The 20890-nt window shown below is 43.6% G+C and overlaps 1 protein-coding gene across 1 annotated transcript; it reads left to right on the forward strand.

Moving 5' to 3' along the window:
- The first annotated feature begins 19568 nt into the window (after positions 1-19568).
- On the forward strand, positions 19569-20761 carry LOC133890761 (chlorophyll a-b binding protein of LHCII type III, chloroplastic-like). Its single transcript, XM_062331287.1, has 2 exons — positions 19569-19750; positions 19859-20761. The coding sequence occupies exons 1-2, from the start codon at positions 19616-19618 to the stop codon at positions 20528-20530; spliced, it is 807 nt and encodes a 268-aa protein (XP_062187271.1). The 5' UTR covers positions 19569-19615; the 3' UTR covers positions 20531-20761.
- The last annotated feature ends 129 nt before the right edge of the window (positions 20762-20890 follow it).

A 20890-nucleotide genomic window follows, 5' to 3' on the forward strand; every position in this document is an offset into this window, starting at 1 on the left:
GATTACAACCTATAACAGATGAGTCCCCTCCATGCCTAAGATGGGCTTCTCGAGACATGGGATTGACCCAACTTTAATTGGCCCAGGCCACAACACCAGGGCCGGTCACTTCAGTTGGCCACTACAGACTGCAGTTTATTCAGATGCTCTGTTTGTCACCCAGGCTTAGCGTAACGTGTAACAACCTGAACGCCATCTCCGATAGATCCTTGCAAGCCTCGTCACTTGGGCCGCGAACTCAACAATCTCCCTTGTCGATCATCTGTTCCTCGTCCACGACGCGCGCACAGCCGCCGAAGCATCTGAGCAGCCTCGCCCCCACCTTGAGCTTCATCGTCGCTCGGGTATGTTGGCCAATGGCCTCTACGTGCTCGCGACGTACTGCTGGTGGTAGTGCAAAAGCGAGCGCTAGGTTCAGCTTTTATGGATCATTGGAAAGACGTACTACTGCTAGGATAATGTTTGGTTAGTCGGACGATGTCAAATCGATGAGATCGTTTTGAATGGATGTGATTGTCCTAAATAAAGTAGTACAAGTATATTGTTTGGTTAGATGTATGAGATAGTTTGTGAATATATTTGTCTATATGTATTAGATAATACAAGAAAGTGTTGCACTTGCACACCAAGCTGAGTCCAGGTGAAAAGAAAATTGTAGCCGGATCAAGGTCCCAAAAGCCAAACTCAACCAATCAGCGCCCAGAAACCAGGAGGCTCAAATGCTCAAGAAATTTTTTTTATATTTTTTTAATATTTACAAAACTACACGGTCATTTCAAAAAATTACAGGTATATCCTACCATCGCCCGTTGGAAGGATGACAAAAAGGTGTCGCCCATCCAACGAGTGACAACTTGACGTGGCAAGCCAGCGTGGCGGCCACATGACCTGGCGTGGAAGATGTCGCTCATCCAACGGACGCCATCTTGTGTCACCCAATCAGAGGGTGACATCTTCCTGTCGTCCATTGGATAGGTGACATCTTGGTATCGCCCAATCCTAGGGTTTGTTGAATGTTGATTCTAGGGTTTCAACGTGTTCGTTTCGGTTTGCGCCAAAGTTAGCACCGTTCATCCGTTGTCATTTGGTGTTTTCAGAGTATTTAAAAGCAAGTCGCCAATCGATGTTTTTGAGATATTTTGATATGTGGAATTATCAAAAAAGGATGGTTGAACACGGCGATTTTAATCGGAGTTGTAACATACACAATAACATGTACGGTGCACGATCATTCTAACATATCCATGTTTATTTTCCCTAAACCTAAAATGCCTAAACAACATGATTACAGCATCAACTCCACTAAGTGCAATGTGGGTACTTTCTCTTCCTTGCAGCTTCCGATCCTACCTCACGCGCCCAACATGCCATCTCGCGCTTTCTCTCCCTCTCTGCCTCATGGGCCTTCTCCTTCTTACGGTTCTTGTCCTCCCTCATCTTTTGTTGTTCCTCATGAAAGCATTTGAGCTCAGCCTCCCTCCTCTCAACAGCTTCCATTTCATGGAAGCGTCTACAAGAGGCCTGGTACTGCTGATGTAGGAGGAACATATCTATTGGCGACTGCTCAGTATCCGGTCACTGTACGAAATTACATAGTGGTGTTAGAGATTGCAACGGAGGCCAAAATGTTCAGTGGTAAATCTCAGTTGTATTTGAAGTAGTTTAGCCAGAAGTATTTACCTGGCGGCGATAGCCACTATAGATGTTGCCCTGGGGTGGATCGTACTCGTAGTTTGGGCACATAAAGAACCTCCTTCCGTAGGTGTCGGAGAATTCGGAGGACTTCATCACCCTGCAAAGGTCTCCACACCAACACATGGGCACTTTGACCCCAGCAGTCGTAGTATCCGGTAAGTATTTCTTGGGAAAAGGATCGGATGTCATTGTAGTAGGAGTTGTAGAGGTTGAGGCTACTGGTTTGGTTCTAGCTGTGACTAGCAGCTCTTCTATTTATACTGAAGTTTCATGCTGGTTTACGGTCTAAGTCCATGGAAATTGAACCTGGGAAAGCAACATATTCCCCTTTATGGAGTGATCATGTTAACTGAAAATGCTACTACTGGAAAGGCTGGGTCTGAAAATGTTATGTCTAAAAAAGCTACTTCTAAAAAAGCTATATCTGAAAAGGTTACTTCTGCAAAGACTAGGTTTGCAAAGGCTGCGTTTGAAATGAGTACAAGTGTATTAATCAGATGAGTATAGTATTTTTAGCACAATTGGACATCTACAATTAACACAAAGTTCATGATAATATTACAATGCTATGGATTGAAAAAGGTACGGTTTGAAAAAGGATTCTACTAGGTAGACCGGGGATGTTTGGCCTTCCACATGTCGCTTCGCACTCAGCCTCTTCCTGCCAACGCAGAAGCGCTTAACGCCTTGGTAATTGTTCTTCACACCTTTGAAGATTGGCCTCTTGCCTCCTTAAAATGTCCTATCCGAGATGGTGCTCCTCCTCACGCATTTGAAGTTCCTCGACATGTCGCTTGCGTTCCTATTCTCGGCGTTGACATTCCCGTTGGCGCTCGTGACATGCCTACTGCCGCAAGCATGCTTCCTCTATCCTAATCTTGTACTCACATTTGGTTTGAGCCCCTCTGATGTAGACCCCATTGTAAGGTGGCATAACAAGGTCGATCCATTCCTGGAACAATAAACATGGTGTTAGTAGTGTTGTGCGCAATATATAGTTGGAAGGTGAACGAAGTGCAAAAGAGGGACACACCATGAAATCATCATCAAGGTCCGGACACATGAAGAACCTTGTCGATGATTGGTGAATCGTCAATCTTACGAATTTATAGAATATATGGGGAAGCCTCGAATAGACGAATCAAAGTAACACACATAGGGTTTTTTAGATAGGATCATACCTCCCTTAGGATAATAACCTTACATCTTGTTTGTCTTGTATTGATCAGTGGATTATTACAAGAGGGTAAGTGGCTAGCCTAGATAGATTTATCCTAGTCAAACAGCTTCTTGTGTCCTGTAACCTTCTGTCGTCGGTTGGTTCCTAATGACTTGTTGAGATTTGTCCTTCGTAGGGTCCCTAGACTCCGTTAATATAGGAGGTGTCATATGTATGTACCTAGGGTATTACAGGAACAAATATACATCCCAAGAATTACAGGAAACCCTAGGGTGCACAGATATGGTAATCATCTAATAGTCGTCATCAAAACTACAATAAAGTCTTGACCTCAAAGGACGTCGACATTCAAGCTCAGTTGCCACACCTGCACAAAGGACGATCGTGCCATTATGGAACTCCCATGGGGTGGTTCCTCTAGGAATCCATGATGGTATGTTTTGAGATGACAGAAATAAACAATTAGTAAGCAAAATGATGGCATGTACACTGCTAATATAGTTACATATGTATTCATATTTGTTGTGTCCTTTTATATGCTATTTTTGGAGTCATTTCGGTCAGAAAATGGATTCTGCTTGGTGTCAACTATTTATGAAAAGCACATCAGTATGTTGTCATTTTGGTCAAAAAGCAATTCCTATTTGTCACAACCAAAAAAATTATGACATGGTAAAAGTAGCTCGGTTGCTCCCATGCATCTATAAAAAGCTTATGTATCTTCAAACCAAAACCATATCGATCAATGGAGGCTAGGGGAGGGAGGGGCTGAGGAAGAAGGAGGCGGGGAGGCTAGCGATGATGGGAGGGTTCCTTTGGTCCAACAGAGTATGACGAGCTGCTACATAATTTCCCTTTGTAGGATAAGAATGAGTTTCATCCTCCAAATCACCTAAGGCACTATGATCACCAGAATGAGGCATGGCCCAAGTGCTCCTATGGCTATGACTGCGTTGTCCAGATATACGATGGGAGCATTCATGGAGGGCGATGATTCTTCTGATGTCCTCTTTGGAGGGTGAGAACTGTAACAACTTGAATGTCAATATCATATTTTTTGGACCAATGAAGATTGTGACCTTCACATTTCTGCAGGCCTCGGATGATGATCCCGACAACTGCCAAGACACAAGATGCGTCGATCCCCCTGTTCTACAACATATCCAAGATTACATCAACCATCTCTGAACTGTATCTTTGACTTGCAGTGGGAGGTTGATGCTATTACAAGTCCTCTAATCATACAGCTCAAGGACCCTACTATATGCATCGATCCACGGTGCCCTTGCCCATGCCACAAAACGGCTACCCCTCCACCGCTACCAGCGCAATATGGTGGTGGAGCATATTAGGAGTCAGGATGCTCCTCGTAGTTCACTCTAAGTTAACATGATTAGAACGATTATTATGACGGAGGGGAAATGTCCCCGTTGCAATGTTTGTAGGGTACCTTCGATGGGTGGCAATTTACATTCTCTAAGGTATGTTAGGCGAAACTCCGGTACGCCATTAGATGTATCGTACAAGACATTGTAATTTAGGTCAAGTGTGTTTATTATGTTGGTTATGTAATGTTTACGGTATGACTCCATGGTAAAAATAGTGGTACTAAATAGTAGATAAAATATAATATGGCATTGACAAATAAATAGTAGCAATAACATAGAACAATAAGGTACTATAAAGTCATCACCAGTAAAATTAAGTTACTACAAACATTCCAACTAAATACATCAATACGAGAGGAACATAAAAGTGACCCAGCTGGGGGGCCATCCCCTGGTCTCACCCGACCTAGGAACCCTACGCCTCTGTTCTCTAACATGGTGATCTAAGTACATAAGCAGGTCGGGTGGAACAATTGGCTACACATGCCATCCAACGGGTGGTGGCGTTGTGTTGTCATCCTAGCTCGATTGTGTCCCTGTGTCTGGTGCGCCAGGCAACTATGAAGCCATGAGCTTGTCCCTAGGGCTGGAGATGTACTCGTAGCCAGGACCTGAGTACCATCCCTGATCATCTACTCCATGTGCTACATCATTGCATGTACACCCCTGAGATCTGCGATCTCTGCATGTGGAAAAAGAAGGAAAACATGTTAGCAACAATGAAGATTGAGATATGTAACAAGTACTTAGTCATGAAGTGGTTTTTGTACCTGAGCTAGCGACATGAAAAGAGGAAGGATCGGGGTCTATGACCAAAGTTCTAGATGAGTTGTCGCCGTAGTAGTGGTCGCTGGCACCGGTGAAAGACGGCCTCGATGAGACGACACCATAGTGGGGGTAACCGGCACCGGTGAAAGACTGTCTCGCCGAGCCACCGTAGTAGTAAGGATCAGGAGTGTTGGTGAAAGACGGCCTCGAGGGCTCAGCGACGTATGTCAGATGTATTAGTGGCTGAGGGAGGGCATTGAACGTGGCGGAGGAGCGTAGTGGTAGAGAAGGTGGTGCATGACGTCCTATAGAAACATCTGTGGAGCACCTGTAGCTGGCAATCCTGAGGGCCTACTGGACCATCTGGAAGATCCAGTCGAATGTCGTGCTCAACTCGCTCCTAGGGAAGTCCATGTCACTGTCCAACCGCTCGCGGTTTGTCCTTGCCTCGACCCCAATCTGTTCAGTATGTCCCTCTATGAACAAAAGTTTGATTGGATTAGACAACTTTTTTGTAAGATAAATTGGTAATAAAAGAAAAGTTGTGTTGTCAAGAATGTATGTCACACCCGGTTTTAACGGACAAAATCAGATGTGGCTTATGTATGCCCAGGATGTTCAACACACATAAAGACGTCACGAGTGAAGTAACAAAAGCAATACTTTTACAGAATAAACGTTAAACACTTATAATAATTGACATAAATTATCTTCTATGAAAATATCTGCAACGGAACAGAAGCACTGGTGCCCAACAACACCGCAGGCAACCGACCGAGGGACACACGCCTAGAACTTCACAACCTCGTCTTGATAGTTTTCAACATCTTCACTCACTGAGCAGCACCACACATGTCGCATGACATAGAAAAAATAGCAAGTATGAGCACATGACGCGCTCAGCAAGTGTAGGAAAGATAATGATATGTAGGTTTACAATAAGAATAAGCTAACACATGGTATATTTGCGTAAGTATGAGTAAAGAAAACTATAATATAATTCAAAAGCATTAATCAGTTATTAAGTGAATGTAACCCAAACAACCCGACAATTAACCATCCAAGGTTAACCATCTCATAAACCATAACCAACTTGTACCACCTGTATTATACCATAACCATAATCATGTGAGGATCCAAGTCTCCTATAACTGTGAGCACGGCTATTATAAAAGTTTTACACTCTGCAGCGGTTGTCTAACTTTTAGCCATGAGTCGTGATATCCATGTTGCCATATTGCGCAAACACTTAACACACACCAGTGGTGTGCCGCCAGAAGATCACTACAAAGTATGATCCATCAATTAGGTCCTGGTACTCCAACAAATGTCAGCTAGGTGTTTAATTAATATGCTAAGCCTTACCCATGTCGGTCTCGTGTTTGGTACAGTATTTCTTGGGTTGTCGCTCCACGAACCGGTCCTTATATATGTCACTTGGGCAAAAAATATCCAACGGGGAAACAACCAACACAATGGAACGTATCCACAAGCCCACTACCTGAATCACCATTTTTAAATCAACTCCTTGCCCAAGTCCTAGGGTTCCATGTTACTAAAACAAGTTTATCATCACCATTGCATACGTCCACTAAACATGTATATGACACTTCCCAACATCTCAAAAGCATGGCTAAGCAATTCTACCCAAAATACTCATATCAACTACCACTTAGGCTTCAAAGAATGTAAAGGAAGAACTAGGTAAGCCCTAACATAGGTTACTACCCATCAAGTGACAGACATTGCATGCAATTTTGTAAAACAAAACATTTAAAACATAGGTTTAAGATGATCAAGGACACTTGCCTTTTACCCAACGTTGTTCAATGTTGACAAAACCTTGGTCTTGAAGTCTCTTGAACTATTCCGGAACGCTATCGACTAATCGTAGGAACTACCGACAAACAACACAAAGCAAACACTAAGAACAATGTACCAAATATTATTAGAACACTTTAAAAATACTATGGTTGTATAGGTATGGTTTTATAAATATTTAGATGCAAGAATCGTCTAAATCGGAGTTAAGGTGAAAGAGAAGGCTTTCGGAAGATGGATTAGGCTGAAAAGTAAAGACTAATTCACTTGAGTTATCTTCCTATGGAAAAAGAGTTTATTGTGCACTCATTGCGCCAGGCTTGACAACGTCATTATGCGGTTTAAGAAGTATAGGGCTGACTAGACTAAGGAAGAGGATGTGGTGCTGACTTAGCATGTTATGCAAATATCGACTTGGATTAAAGAAGAGGTACGTTGAGGTCCAGTCTTGACCACCCATGATCAAATGGTCGGGGTTACGCTTCTAGATTAAGGATACTACCGGTAAGTCTGCATAGCGGTGGCGGCTCGAGTTTCATCAAAGACAGCGATCAGGTGTGTGGCCACTGACATTGACATTGGGTTTCGATGACATTTCAGTGAAACGAGGGATACATGGTGTAAAATACAGAAAGGCTAACTCAAAGGCATGATCGGTTTTGGAAGGGGTCATCCAAAGATGCAACAACAAAGACGCTCGCGTTCCTGTAGATTAGCTATGAGTTTTGATGAACAATCTAAATAGAGACGATCATATTTCCCAGAAACACAATGATATAGCATGGGTTTGGGCAGATCATCCCCTTAGAGGAAGAACGATCAGCAGAGCTGAGACGGGTGATGGATGTGACATGCTACGATGGGGAACCACGTTCCGGTCGTGTTGCTCCTCAAACGGTGAAGGAATCTGAAGTATTAGACTCTATGGGACATGCCGTGACGCTAATGGCACATCTATACAGCTTCTAGATTGACAGGGAACATGAATGCAAATCTAGTGCGCGTGCAGAACACGTCCAGACTGGGGCAGCGGGCATGGTGATCGCGTTCCTGGGGGCGTCGGTGCTCTAATAGCTCATCTGATTAGAGAGGGTGTGGGACACATCCTGGGGCACAAGCTGGACAACGGGTATGATGATTAGACCTATGGTCGGCCGGAGACGTCGATGCCAATTGACAATAGCGCTGTTGTCCACGACGGTGACAACCATGACTGCGTAGATCGGGCTTTGGTCAGGGCTAGGGCTTAGCTAGGGACTTAGTATGATGGTAAAACAGTAGTAAAGGATGATAACAAGGGGTCCTCACCTTGCTTCGATGGTCGAGGAAGGAGGATTCGCGAAGACAATGATGTAGCGCATCACGGGCGACGGCGGCTCCGGCGAACAACGGCGCACGGATAGGGTAGCAGCAGCAGCATCTAGGGCTTGGGGCATGAAATAGGGATAGGAGAGGGCGTGCAACTCCTTTTTATAAGGCTAGCGGTGGCTGGTTGAGGTGGAGCCCAAACCGGACACGACTCGGGTTCGAGTTTGAATTGGTTACGGTTTCCTTTTTCGCAACTCTCTATTCTAAGGATGATATCTTCACCGTCCAAACTCCAAATTAGACGTTTCTGTACTCTAAATTGTATTACTTAAAAAGATCTACAACTTTGGTATTCATTAGAACTTCTTAAAATGTTATCTTGATTTTCAAAATTGCACCACAAGATTTACTATTTGAACTCAGACTTATCTGCGCAGACAAGACCTACAACTTTGGAATTGTCAATATTTGCATTTGAGTCCGTGTTGAACTCTGAAACCGCGTGCCAAGAAGAGGATATCCAGGACTCCGCGAATATTTACATATTTCATGGATCCTTTTTGTTGGGCCTTCTAGAAGACTTGGCTAAGAGTTTGAACTTGAGTAAGATTGAGCCCAAAAGCACTTTAGGTATATCTAGGCTTTAGAAAAGAAACTTTTGCAGAGAAATTTGAATTGAACTAAAGAAGGATTACATATGATTAATGATTGAATAGATGATGAATTCAGGAATTTTGAATTCCAACCATTAATATCCTTAACTGATTCACTATTGAGTTTTACAAAAACCTTTTTGAAATCATTTTCACTCAAAACACCAAAGAGAAAGAAAGAGAAAAGGAACTCTAATGCATTTACCTAGCTCCTAACAAAACTCAGCATGCAATGCACATAAAATAATAACCTATATTGATTAATTGATTAAGAAAATAGATTTTAAACCTATTCTACTGGTGAACCTATTCAATAATCTTGGAAAATTTTAAAAAGCTATCAATTCTGAAAATCAGGGTGTTACAATGTACCTCATATGAATGTGATTGGTCCCTGTGCACCGGGTATGTGTCGCTACGTGGGATAGAGGCTCGGACGGTGTGTACGTGACCCGAATTTGTGTGTGAGCCACAATTTGAAATATTTGACTGCAGACAACCTAAAACAACATTTATTTTAGACTAGAGGGGTACAAATTTACCTGTGTATGTTAACATGAACCGTCCGAGTGGGTGGGAGCGGAAACGCCAGGAACCACCCAAACTGTCGCATCACACGATGCGGGGAGTACTCCTCGATGCAGATGTTGAACATGAGGGCACTCCTCATTAGCCAGTACTCCCTGCCCCGTGTGCACATGATAGACACTCTGAGGGGGGCTTGAGTGTGTACCTCGTTGTTGGTGTACGGCCTCCACCTCACGTCCACCTAGACCAAACATAAGTGACGGGTCAAGTTGTGACCCGTCACTTATGACTCGTCATCAGTGACGGGTCATCTTAGGTCAGTCATAAATGATGGGTAAAGTTATGATCTGTCACCAATTACTAACTTATCATTGATGGGTTATCCTAGAGAGTCATTAGTGGCGGGTCAAGTTTTAACCCATCACTAATGACCAGTTTGATGCAACAAAGCAGAGGAAGGAATTTTAATTACTCAATCATTAGATATATTAGTCAATCAGTTTGATGAAACATTAGATGTATTCGTCTATCAACTCATCAATTTTTTATGTAGTTGTAAGAAAAGATAATTTATCCTTCATAATTTATCAATTATAAATCTAGCTACTATTAATTAAAAATAATAACTAATTATTGAAAATAATAACTAGTTGCATTTATTTGCAGACTATAAAATATGTAGTAAAATAAATAATACACATTCAACAATTTGCTTATATAGTAAATATATACATAGCACGCTGCTATAATTTTTTTCTCTTATTTTTTCTCACCTCAGCAGTACTAGAATAGAAACTATTGTACATATATGCTCAAGTTTGATGTAAGAGTTGGCAGTTATGGACACAAACATGCGTTTTGAAAACAGTGCAAAAAAATTTTAGGGCGAGAACTCAATCTTACAAGCCATTTTTTGCCTCAAAAAATTCGCCAAATCTGAAAAAGTAGATGAGAAACAGATGTAACTTTTTCTATAGATGTCCGTAGAGTAAAAAAACGTTGAAATCGGAGTCTGTATACAAAAGTTAAGCCCATTTTACTAAGGATGCTTCGGGTCACTTATTTGAAACATTCGTTATATTACTTATTTCAATTATGCAGTTGCTTTGGGTCGAAGTGAATCGCTCAATTAAACTTTAATCTCTCTCTGATTCCAAAATTTTGAATCAAAATATTAAAAGTGTTTTCATTCCCTTCGCGGTTAAGCTCTGGAGCTACCTATAATTCAAATTGTTAGGTGATGGGTCACGATTATGACCCGTCACCTATAACCTTCAGCAATGAAGCTTAAAAGGATAAAATAACCGCTTCATATCACAATAAAGTGATAGCTGAGTTGGTGAGGGGGTTCACGCGCGAGAGAGGTGGAGGGTTCGATTCCCGCGGAACGCAAAGATTGAAAATACTTTGAAAAAGGGCATGGCTTGTGGAGCATATGCGATGGGCTCGGGTTGGCTCAAGTCAGGTCAAACATATTTTTTTAGACTTTTTTCATTTTTAAAAACGTGGAAAAAGCTCATCAAGTTATAAGTGATGGGTTACAACTTATAACTTATAATAAGTGACAAATTAAAATTACGACCCATCACTTATTAGCTTTATTAGTGATGGGTCAAATTTTGACCTGTCACCAATTAACTAATTGGTGACGGATCCTTACCTATCACTTACGATTAGTTATCAGTGACGTGTTAGGGGAGACGGGTGCGAGACCCATCACCTATGGTGGTTATCACCCGTCACTTATGGTATTTTTTCACGTAGTGCCAGCATCCGCTATCTCCACGGCTTACGGGACCATGCTTTGCGACACTGAGTTTCTATGGCTCTCGGTGAATATGATCCACCCGAACTACCACAACAAGTATGCCACCAAGTGTTGTGAGACACCGTCGTCGCCTGCTAGTGGGTGGATGTTCTCCGCCTATGAATTATGAAACGACAAACAATTAGTTGATTGGTGAGAAACATGAATCACATCAACGAACATAACATGAACAACGTATCACAAACTATAGGAGGAACGCCTTCATCAGGCCATGCTTCTCTGACCCAGGTATCATCCTCAAGGGGGCTAAGCCATCCCTCCAGACAATGGATCTGAACCATCTGAGGAACTCCTCGCGCCACATTATGCCTACATCCCTAGCGCCAGCAGCAGTGTCTGTGCAAGGCAGTCCTAGCAGGAGGGAGATGACCACAAGCGTGGGCTCCATCTTGCCGCACGGGGGTGAAAGTTGTGTGTCTTGGGCTGCCACCTATCAACAAGGGCTTCCAAGAAGGCCCTATCATAGCTGAAGCACCTCGCTGACTTGGCACCCCCAGCACCCCGTCCACCTCCACCATCCTGCACAGTAGAAGAAGCCCAACTGCATGCAACTTGCAAAAGAAATATATTGAGTGAAGTCTTTCAAAAATAAGACGTACACGATGATAGAGAAAAGTGATGTGCAAAAGAAATATATTGAGTGAAGTCTTTCAAAAAATAAGATGTACACGGCGATATAGAAAAGTGATGCAAACCTCGGGATCAGTCGATCGTCAAGCCTCATGAGCTTGTCCGACACACAGGGTAGTAGTACCGAGAGCTCGTTAGCCAGCACAACAATTAAGTACGACCAATGATTGATGTCAAGCTGAGGGTTAAGTAGCTCCGGGTTAGGGATGACAATGGGTCGGATTGGGTTCAGGTGGAGCAAAACCATGCATGGCCCAAAATCCGACAGCCTAAGCCTGACCCGAACATGAAATACCAAACGGGCAAAACCTAGCACCCGAAACCGTACCTATCGGGTGCCCATCATGTTTTGTGTGCCCATCCGGTATTTTTAAGCAATAGGTTGTGGCTGCATCAAGAAAACACAAGTGTATCACAACAATAGGTTACGATTCACGAGAAATGGTTCAATATCATCACTAGCAAAGCAAACAAAGCTCACAAGAATTGGTTCAGTACCAATGAAACAATATAGTTTAGTCTCAAAGCATCATAGCTCCAAGATTGCATCAGATTTCTATTACTTGTCATTTGCAATTGCTTCAATTGAAATTCAGCAACACCGAAATATAGTTGATCAAGATAATTCAGTGTGCAGAACCAAGGAAATGCATAGATTGGTAAGCGAATATCCATATTTAGACAAGTATTAGTACTAGCATGTAGATCTAGCCTAATCCCTCACAAACAACCACGGAGAACAACTAAAATCACGCACACAAAAGATTGCAACACCTATACGCACAGCCAAAAAAATCACAAAAGAGACCGTTGTAGCCACAGCCGGCCACCTTACCTGTACATGTAGTTCCTCATCAGACCTATTCGTTGGGCATGGCATGCTTCGATTCAAGCTGATTGCGAAGGGGAAGCTAACTGAGGAAGATGTGGCAGTCTAGGCATCTAGACTTGAAGGAGGATGAGTCGACCCAGTGCGGAGTCCTCAACCTCCTCGCCAACAGTGGCGACACGCACTTGGAGGATGACGACGCGGTGGAGGCCTCCCAGGAGGACGATTCGCGGTGACGCCAATCGAACACGAAGTTGCTCCAGAACTTGATCTGGTGCACCAGCTGGGCTATGGGCTATAGCTAGACGTGGGACGGGGGCAGTTGGGTAAGATTTTGGGTGACCTGTGGGCACCCATGGGTAAAACTTAAAACCCGAGCCTGACCCACCATATTTTGAGTACCCGACCCGCCAGACCTATGGGCGAAAAATGGAACCCAAACCTGAACCCATCAAGCGCAAAACCCATGGGTACCCGAACCCACAGGTTCAATTGCCATCCCTACTCCAGGTGCGCTTGAGCCATACCTACAAATTGGAAAGTTAATTAGACTTTGCTAAGTAAAATACATAGAAAGTAATAAATAAGAATGCAACATATGACATGACAGAGGAAAGCGTAGAATAAGTACAAACATATGTTAACATAGTCCCATACATACATACCACATAACAGAACATACTAAAAAAATGTAACTTAGCATAGTCTCGTACAACGTAACACATTACAACAGTATTTATAATAACACCATGAGTTACAACATAAAGCAAACTCAATGAGTTGACGAAGCCAACGATCGATGAGCATGAGGACATCTCTCATCTCCAGCTGAGCCCGAAGGACTTGCTTCAACGGGGTTGGTACCTGGCACACCAACGGTGCATTTCTTATAAGTGTGACATGTTCAGTTGCACTTGTTGCACCATTTGACACGATGTTCGACTTCTGCTTCATCCATGTCATTACGGATCCTCGTTGTTGCTTCATCTTGTCTGGATCAGGGATGAACACTTTGTCCGGCCTAGGATCCTTTGTGAATGAACCATATATTCCGAAATCATATAGCTCATGGTTCCATGTGCCGAAGAGAGCTTCCTTCTTAAAGTAGTTAGAGACATACCTTCGAGTCCTCGTGTATGTCATAGCACACGCAAAAATCACATGTGAGCATGACTTGTGCAAGAGCATCGACTTGAAGCAACTGCAAATAGGGTGTCCTGAATAGTTCGCTCACGCTTGCCTCCCCCCTGTATAGAACTTTCTTATCTATGTTGTGCAGTACCCATAAGCTTCAACCAGTGTATCTTTGCCATCTCCATCTTGTCTGTCATGTACTGAGTGATCTTCGTCCCATATATCAGACGAGCATCATTTTGTGCTGGCAGAGCTAATGCATAATGGTCCATAAAGTACTTATAGGTTCCTTGAAAAATGAACTCTACAATCCCGACTAGAGGCGAGCCTCCACACCTTTCATAACCCGGTTGTACACATCTGCTAAATTTGTAGTCATAATTTTGTACCTAACCTCGTCGGTGTCATAGAGAAGAGCCTACTTCTCATTCGGCTCATTCTTAATCCACTCGTTGAATGACATGGTAGATGACCCGACCATCCTCATCATTTCTTCATGGTCCGTTGGTAGGGCTTCAAGAGCAGCTAGTTTGTCCTTCGATCCCCTCACTGACCTCCGTGCATGCTCCTGTGTTTGCTTCTTGGTCAACTCATCTAGTATCTTCAACAGGGCATCAAACTTCTGCTGTTGGTTCTTATAACACAACCTCATAAACATATTCATGAGGTTTTTGTTCTTAAATTGCTGGAAGAAGTTAGCACAAAAATGTCTTATTCACCACATACTCTGCAAATATGGCCACACATGACCCAAGGTGCCATCCTCCGTACCATTCTGTAGTTCCTGAATTGACTTCAGTGTCCCTGCATGCTCATCATGTATAATGCACATGTCCGGTCGAGCACCCACAATTATCATCATCACATAGTATAGGAACCAATACCAACTACTAGTGTTCTCACTCTCCACAAATGCAAAGGCCAATAGTAACACTTAGTTGTTTCCATCAACCCCAATAGCAGTAAGTATTTGACCCTTGTACATACTGGTAAGGAAAGTCCCATCGATGCAAAGAATAGGGCGATAATGCTCAAAAGCTTTGATACATGCTTAGGAAAAGAAAGTGCACTTCAAGACGAACTTGCCCAATTTAGACAGCAATGAGTACTTATAAATGTCATGATAAATCCTAGGGTTCCTTCGAATAATGGTCTGAAGCAACCATGGTAGGTTTTATGACGTTTTGTATGCCTCGAACCTCATCTCAATTGCCTTCTTCGCCCTTCAAGCCTTGTTGTAGCAGATAGTGTATGCTTCGAACCTCATCTCAATTGCCTTCTTCACCCTCTGAACCTCATCTCAAGTTATTCACAATATGGACATACATGATATTGGCAACAAAGGTTGATGTCATGTTATTGTGGCTCGACTCAGGTTCATCAAGCATGCAATTGTGGTTCACCACAATCAACACTTCCCGATAGTCAACCCACTTCCTCTTGAAGCCATGCACCTGTCACGGGCAACCATCCTTCGCGCATTTCACATCGTACTCCTTCTTACTGAACTTCACAACAACAAATTACTATTGAAGCCATGTCGCCCATTGAATCACATCATCCTTCATGGTTTGACTAGTAGGGTACCTAGTCCACCTCGATCACCTCATTCTGAATATACTCCCACGCCATCTGATTCTCTTCATTCACCACTAGGTTGTTAAAATTCGAATTATTCCAGTCCGCAGGGACAGGAGCATCGTCCTCATCATCTGACATGTCATACTCAGGAGCTTTATCGGCCTCAAGATCATCCCGCTCCATCTATTTAATTAAACCAAAGATGTGTTCCCCCTCGTCTGCCTCACCGGTGAGTTCAATCGGAACAACTGATGACTGCCCAACATTCGATTCGCCAACCTCTTCTTCATGTACCTCATCACCCTCCTCCTCCTCCACATACCCACCACCCTGCATCTCTCTAACTTCCTTCTCGTTCTTCTATTGCACAAGCAACATAGATGGCTAACCTCTTTGCACTAAATTCTGTAGGTACCTCCTCCAAACTTGGTTTTTCCTGAGCGAGTACACGTCCCAGTGCACACAATCAATCTATATTTGTCTACAATGCTAATGGTCATCTCTTAAACCTCGGGTCTATTTTGAAACTTCGCATTAACCAGTCGTATAAATACCCGACACTCTTATGCATAGGTCTATATATATCAATGCCCATTGATTCAAACACAGACAACACTACCCCTTCCGGATCATAACAAATACTCCCTTTATTCAACTTTATAGGGCGCACTTCAGTTTTGCATTTGTTCAACTTTGTAAGGCGTACACTTTCTCTCATGTATTTTAGCTAGTTTCTTGACCCTTTTGCCCTGAGCTAATTACTCCACTGCACTTTCTTCCATGCACGCCATTAACAGCATGTATGGATGCAACAGCCGCAAGATTCACATCATTTCTATTGAAGTTGGACGGCTGGCATGCATGCATGTTTAAATGCAAACAGGTGAAAGCTGCACCATACAGAAGCTGCACAATGAAGAAACAAGACGACGACGTGGTGGCTCAAGACTCCGAAGGCCGAAGCAATGGTCACAACGACTGTCACGACCACAGCGATGGCGACAACGAGCTCCTGAACATGGTGGTCCAAGACTCTGAGGGCGAGAGCGATGACCATTCTAAAAATTTACCTTCCTTTCTTATTTTGAGATCAAATTTCTCATATCTTTTGTTACTTGTGTTAGCAATATGCACGCATGGCCTAGTTTACATGAGGAAATTAACATGCGTAAACATATGATGTTCTTTGTGATTCCATCAGAAATTAAACAACAATTTGATTTAGTCCATAAAACATCTTGATCAAGTAGTGAACAAGTAGCTAACCAAAAAGCCAAATTAAAACTACAGAAGACTAATTCAAGTACACCCTGGCTTCTTCTACAATATGAGTATCACATTTTAGACTTCTTGGAAGCTCGTCATTCCTCTCTAGCATTTTCTTCTGCATATGTGGAATGACGTAGTGCTGGCTACCCTTCTCTCATATAATTTCTCTCATGCAAGATTGTTGAGTGAGAAAGACATGATTGGACCGATCCGTCGGATATTCTTCATATGCTTTCACCACTGCACTCACAAGTTCTTCTACCGTCTTCGATGAGTTCTTCATTTGTATGGATTCAATTGCAGCAAAAAAACCAAGATCTAAGACATTTAGATCAGGAGAATTTGGAGGTTGACACATCAAACGGATATCAAATCCATCTTCTTTGGCTACTCGACAGAACTCTTCATCATTGGGATCAATGTGGGTTCTTGCATTATCTTGCTGAATAAAGATAGGATGTGTTGAGTCCTCTATTGGCCATTTTGTTTGATGGCAGGCATAACTTTGTTGATAAGATATGACCTGATAGTTTGCTTGTTTACTGACGGCATAGGTTTGGTGACCATGGTACCTGCAGGCCTGTTTACACTACTCCTCTGGGCTGGCTCTGTATAAGTAAAAGGGAAAATACCAATTTTCCCAGAGAACATCTCATTACCTTGGTCATCAAATCTTGGTCGAGCAATGGCCGCAAGAAACATCACCTTTCCAATGAAATTCTTGTTTTTCACAATTCGCAGTGGTTTATCTTCACCTGGTGCCAAGTAATAGTTCTGACATTTCTTCGTCATATAGAACCACTTCTCGTCTATGTAAACCATGTCGTACATACCTATAAATATTGGATCATGAGGTATGTTGTGGATGTCGAGCATTGAGATGCAAAAGCGCAGACGTGATTTCTTGTTTTCTTCGGTCAAAGAGAACTTAATGTCATTTGTTTGCCGTGTTAATTCCCCTTTCTTCAAACGAAGAAACAATGTGCTCGGAGTAACATGCAGAGAGTGTGCTAAATCTCTCAAAGTTGTGCGATCACGAAGAGGCACATCACGGATGTCTTGTGGGTCAATGTGTATTCTTTTACGGCCACAATTCTTAGCCCTCTTATTGCAAACAGCATGTACTCCTCCACCACGCTTCCCTATTGTCCATATACGCTGAACAACTCTCAATGGAACGCCCATATCTTCAGCTACAGATTTCATCACTCCATGTTTCATAACACCCGGAGCAGTTCACTCTAAAATCATGGAGTAAATGGCTCTTCGTGTATCATCACATAAGAAGTTTCTTGTCCTACCAGCTCCACTTTCATCTAATTAAAACATTAAAAAAAACAAGTTCAATCGCTTTCATACTCAAGCACTACATGTACAAGAAGATAGTAATACAATGGTATAAAAAGACTGAGTAGAATGGGTAGCTTACTTGCGTTGACATCAAGATCATCTTGATTAGGATCATTCAAAATCCCTTTGGCGCTGGCGCCTTTTCTTTTCCATTTGGCGCTAAGCATCAGCTTGTTGCTTGCTTGTTGAATTAATGCACATGCATGCATGCATGCCATTTTAACTCAGCGGAGAATGCCAAGAGGTAACTCAGGCGGAATGTGAAGAGCAAGTGGTTGGCATCATTGCATGGTAGAGATAAAGAGCATTGTTTGGAGAACTTAATTGGAGGTAGTTTAGACATCTTCTCTATATTATTGGTCTATGTGCCAAAAAGAAATGCGCCCTATATTTTCGAACAGAGGGAGTATCATTGTCCCCATAAAAAAAATTCTAAACCGTCACTTATCCGACATATCTGCCAATGATCGATAAAAAACTCTACCGTTATTACGTGTACGGACAACTATATTCAATATGCTTACAACTACAAAGCATAAAAAATAACATATGTAAACTTACTATACAAACCTACATCTAGCTGTGCAAAAATGCTTAAAAATAAGGTCCAACATTCACTATGCATTGCTAAAAAATAGATCTAACAACAATACATCTAATATCACTAAATCATACATCTATTTGCTAAGTTATGTCTAAACCTACATCGCATTACTAAACTATGTCTAAATCATATATATAATTTCGAACATATATCTAAATACTAGATATAATTGTTAATATATGCCTACATACTAGATCTAATTACTAATATATGCCTAAACCTAGATTTGTATTCTACGCTATGTCTAAACTTAGATCTAAGTTTCAACCTATGTCTAAATCTAGATCTAGTGGTTACCCTAACTGGTTCATAAAAAAATTAAAGGAAAAAAGTTTACTTTTTTTGACAGGGCTTCGCTGCTGCTTCTTTCTCCTCCATCCCCTTCCCTCTCCTTTCCTCTCCACTCCTCCTCTCTACTCTACTATCTCTTCTCTGGACGCCAGCAGCGAGAAATGAATCGATGACACCCCTTAGGCACGGCGCGACATTTTCCAGTGGGCTCGTGCGCTGCTCAGATTCTCCTGTCGCACTTCCAATGAGCACGTTGCTTAGGTGACACATCATCGTGACAACCATGTCAGCAATTATATTTAATTCCTAATTGTTTGCCTATGGCCCCATTAGGTGCCGCTCGTTGGATTAGCGACACCTTATTATCACCCTTCCAACAGACGACAGTAAGGTAGATCTACTATTTTTTAAAATGATCCTATAGTTTTGCAAATATTGAGAAAACATAAAAAAAAAATCAAATGCTCAATGCCTATGCCAGGATGAGCAATGCTGGGCTTCCAGAACTGTTGAGCAGCCCGGCCCAAACCCTGTGGACCTGTGGTGCAGCAGATAATACATAGGATAGGGAGCCATCCGAGGTGGCACCGTCGCACCTCCGGAATCCAGCACCTCGCCCTCATTGGCTCGAACCAAATCCAGAGATCTCCACCTCGCAACCTTAGCTCGCTTCTCCCCTGCAACAAAACAGCAGCGCTACAAATACGTCGACTAACCCCTCTCCAAGCCTTAACGCCCTGCCGCAGCAAGCTACGAGGATGGCATCGACGATCATGGCCGCCACCTCCGGCGTCGTCGCCGCCAAGACGCCGTTCCTCGGCCAGGGCCGCGCCGCTGCCAATGCCATCCCCCTCCGCGACGTCGCCGCCGCGGCCGGCGGCCGGATCACCATGGTACGTACGCTACGCAGGCGCCACGAACCACTTGCCTACAGCATCGGTCCGTGACACGTTTCTTTGGAGCTAAGTGCTAACCAACAAGCGTCCACAACGCGTTCGCAGAGCAATGAGCTGTGGTACGGCCCTGACCGCGTCAAGTACCTGGGCCCCTTCTCGGCGCAGACGCCGTCGTACCTGAGGGGCGAGTTCCCCGGCGACTACGGCTGGGACACTGCCGGCCTGTCCGCGGACCCGGAGGCGTTCGCGCGGAACAGGGCGCTTGAGGTGATCCACGGGCGGTGGGCGATGTTGGGCGCTCTGGGGTGCATCACCCCGGAGGTGCTCGAGAAGTGGGTGCGCGTGGACTTCAAGGAGCCCGTCTGGTTCAAGGCCGGCGCGCAGATCTTCTCCGAGGGCGGACTCGACTATCTGGGCAACCCCAACCTGGTGCACGCGCAGAGCATCCTCGCCGTGCTCGGCTTCCAGGTCATCCTCATGGGCCTCGTCGAGGGGTTCCGCATCAACGGCCTCGACGGCGTCGGCGAGGGCAACAACCTCTACCCCGGCGGCCAGTACTTCGACCCGCTCGGCCTCGCCGACGACCCCGTCACCTTCGCAGAGCTCAAGGTCAAGGAGATCAAGAACGGGCGCCTCGCCATGTTCTCCATGTTCGGATTCTTTCTGCAGGCCATCGTCACTGGCAAGGGGCCCCTGGAGAACCTGCTCGACCACCTCGACGACCCCGTCGCAAACAATGCATGGGTCTACGCCACCAAGTTCGCTCCGGGGTCTTAAGCTGCCCGGCCGCCGTGCCGCCATTTGTAGACTATTCGCTTGTGAGTTGTGACATTACATTTGTACCATGAATGAATGCAAATATTATGATCTCGGAATTCAGGAACGTGCTGGAGGAGTTTTGGTCTTCCATGCTTGTGTGCTCTCTGTCAGTCCTGAGTTGTAGCTTGTGTGCTCCTGAAACAGTTGATGTGAGATTTATGATCAATGCAGTTGTTTCCTTCCATTTCAGCTGAGAGACTATATTGTGACATATTTAAGCGGCCTGGAAATATAGTGAGAGACTATATTGTGACATAGAAATTCAGAGCACTGCTAATTAGAGAAAAACAAATTTCAAAACTCGGATTCCAGGAGTAA

This window comes from Phragmites australis, chromosome 14, assembly GCF_958298935.1.
Source record: "Phragmites australis chromosome 14, lpPhrAust1.1, whole genome shotgun sequence".
In the NCBI taxonomy this organism is placed as follows: Eukaryota; Viridiplantae; Streptophyta; class Magnoliopsida; order Poales; family Poaceae; genus Phragmites; species Phragmites australis.

Coding starts and splice junctions, on each gene's coding strand:
- LOC133890761 (XM_062331287.1), top strand. CDS start 19,616: ATGGCATCGACGATCATGGCCGCCACCTCCGGCGTCGTCGCCGCCAAG. Junction 19,751..19,858: donor CCGGCGGCCGGATCACCATG/GTACGTACGCTA, acceptor ACGCGTTCGCAG/AGCAATGAGCTGTGGTACGG.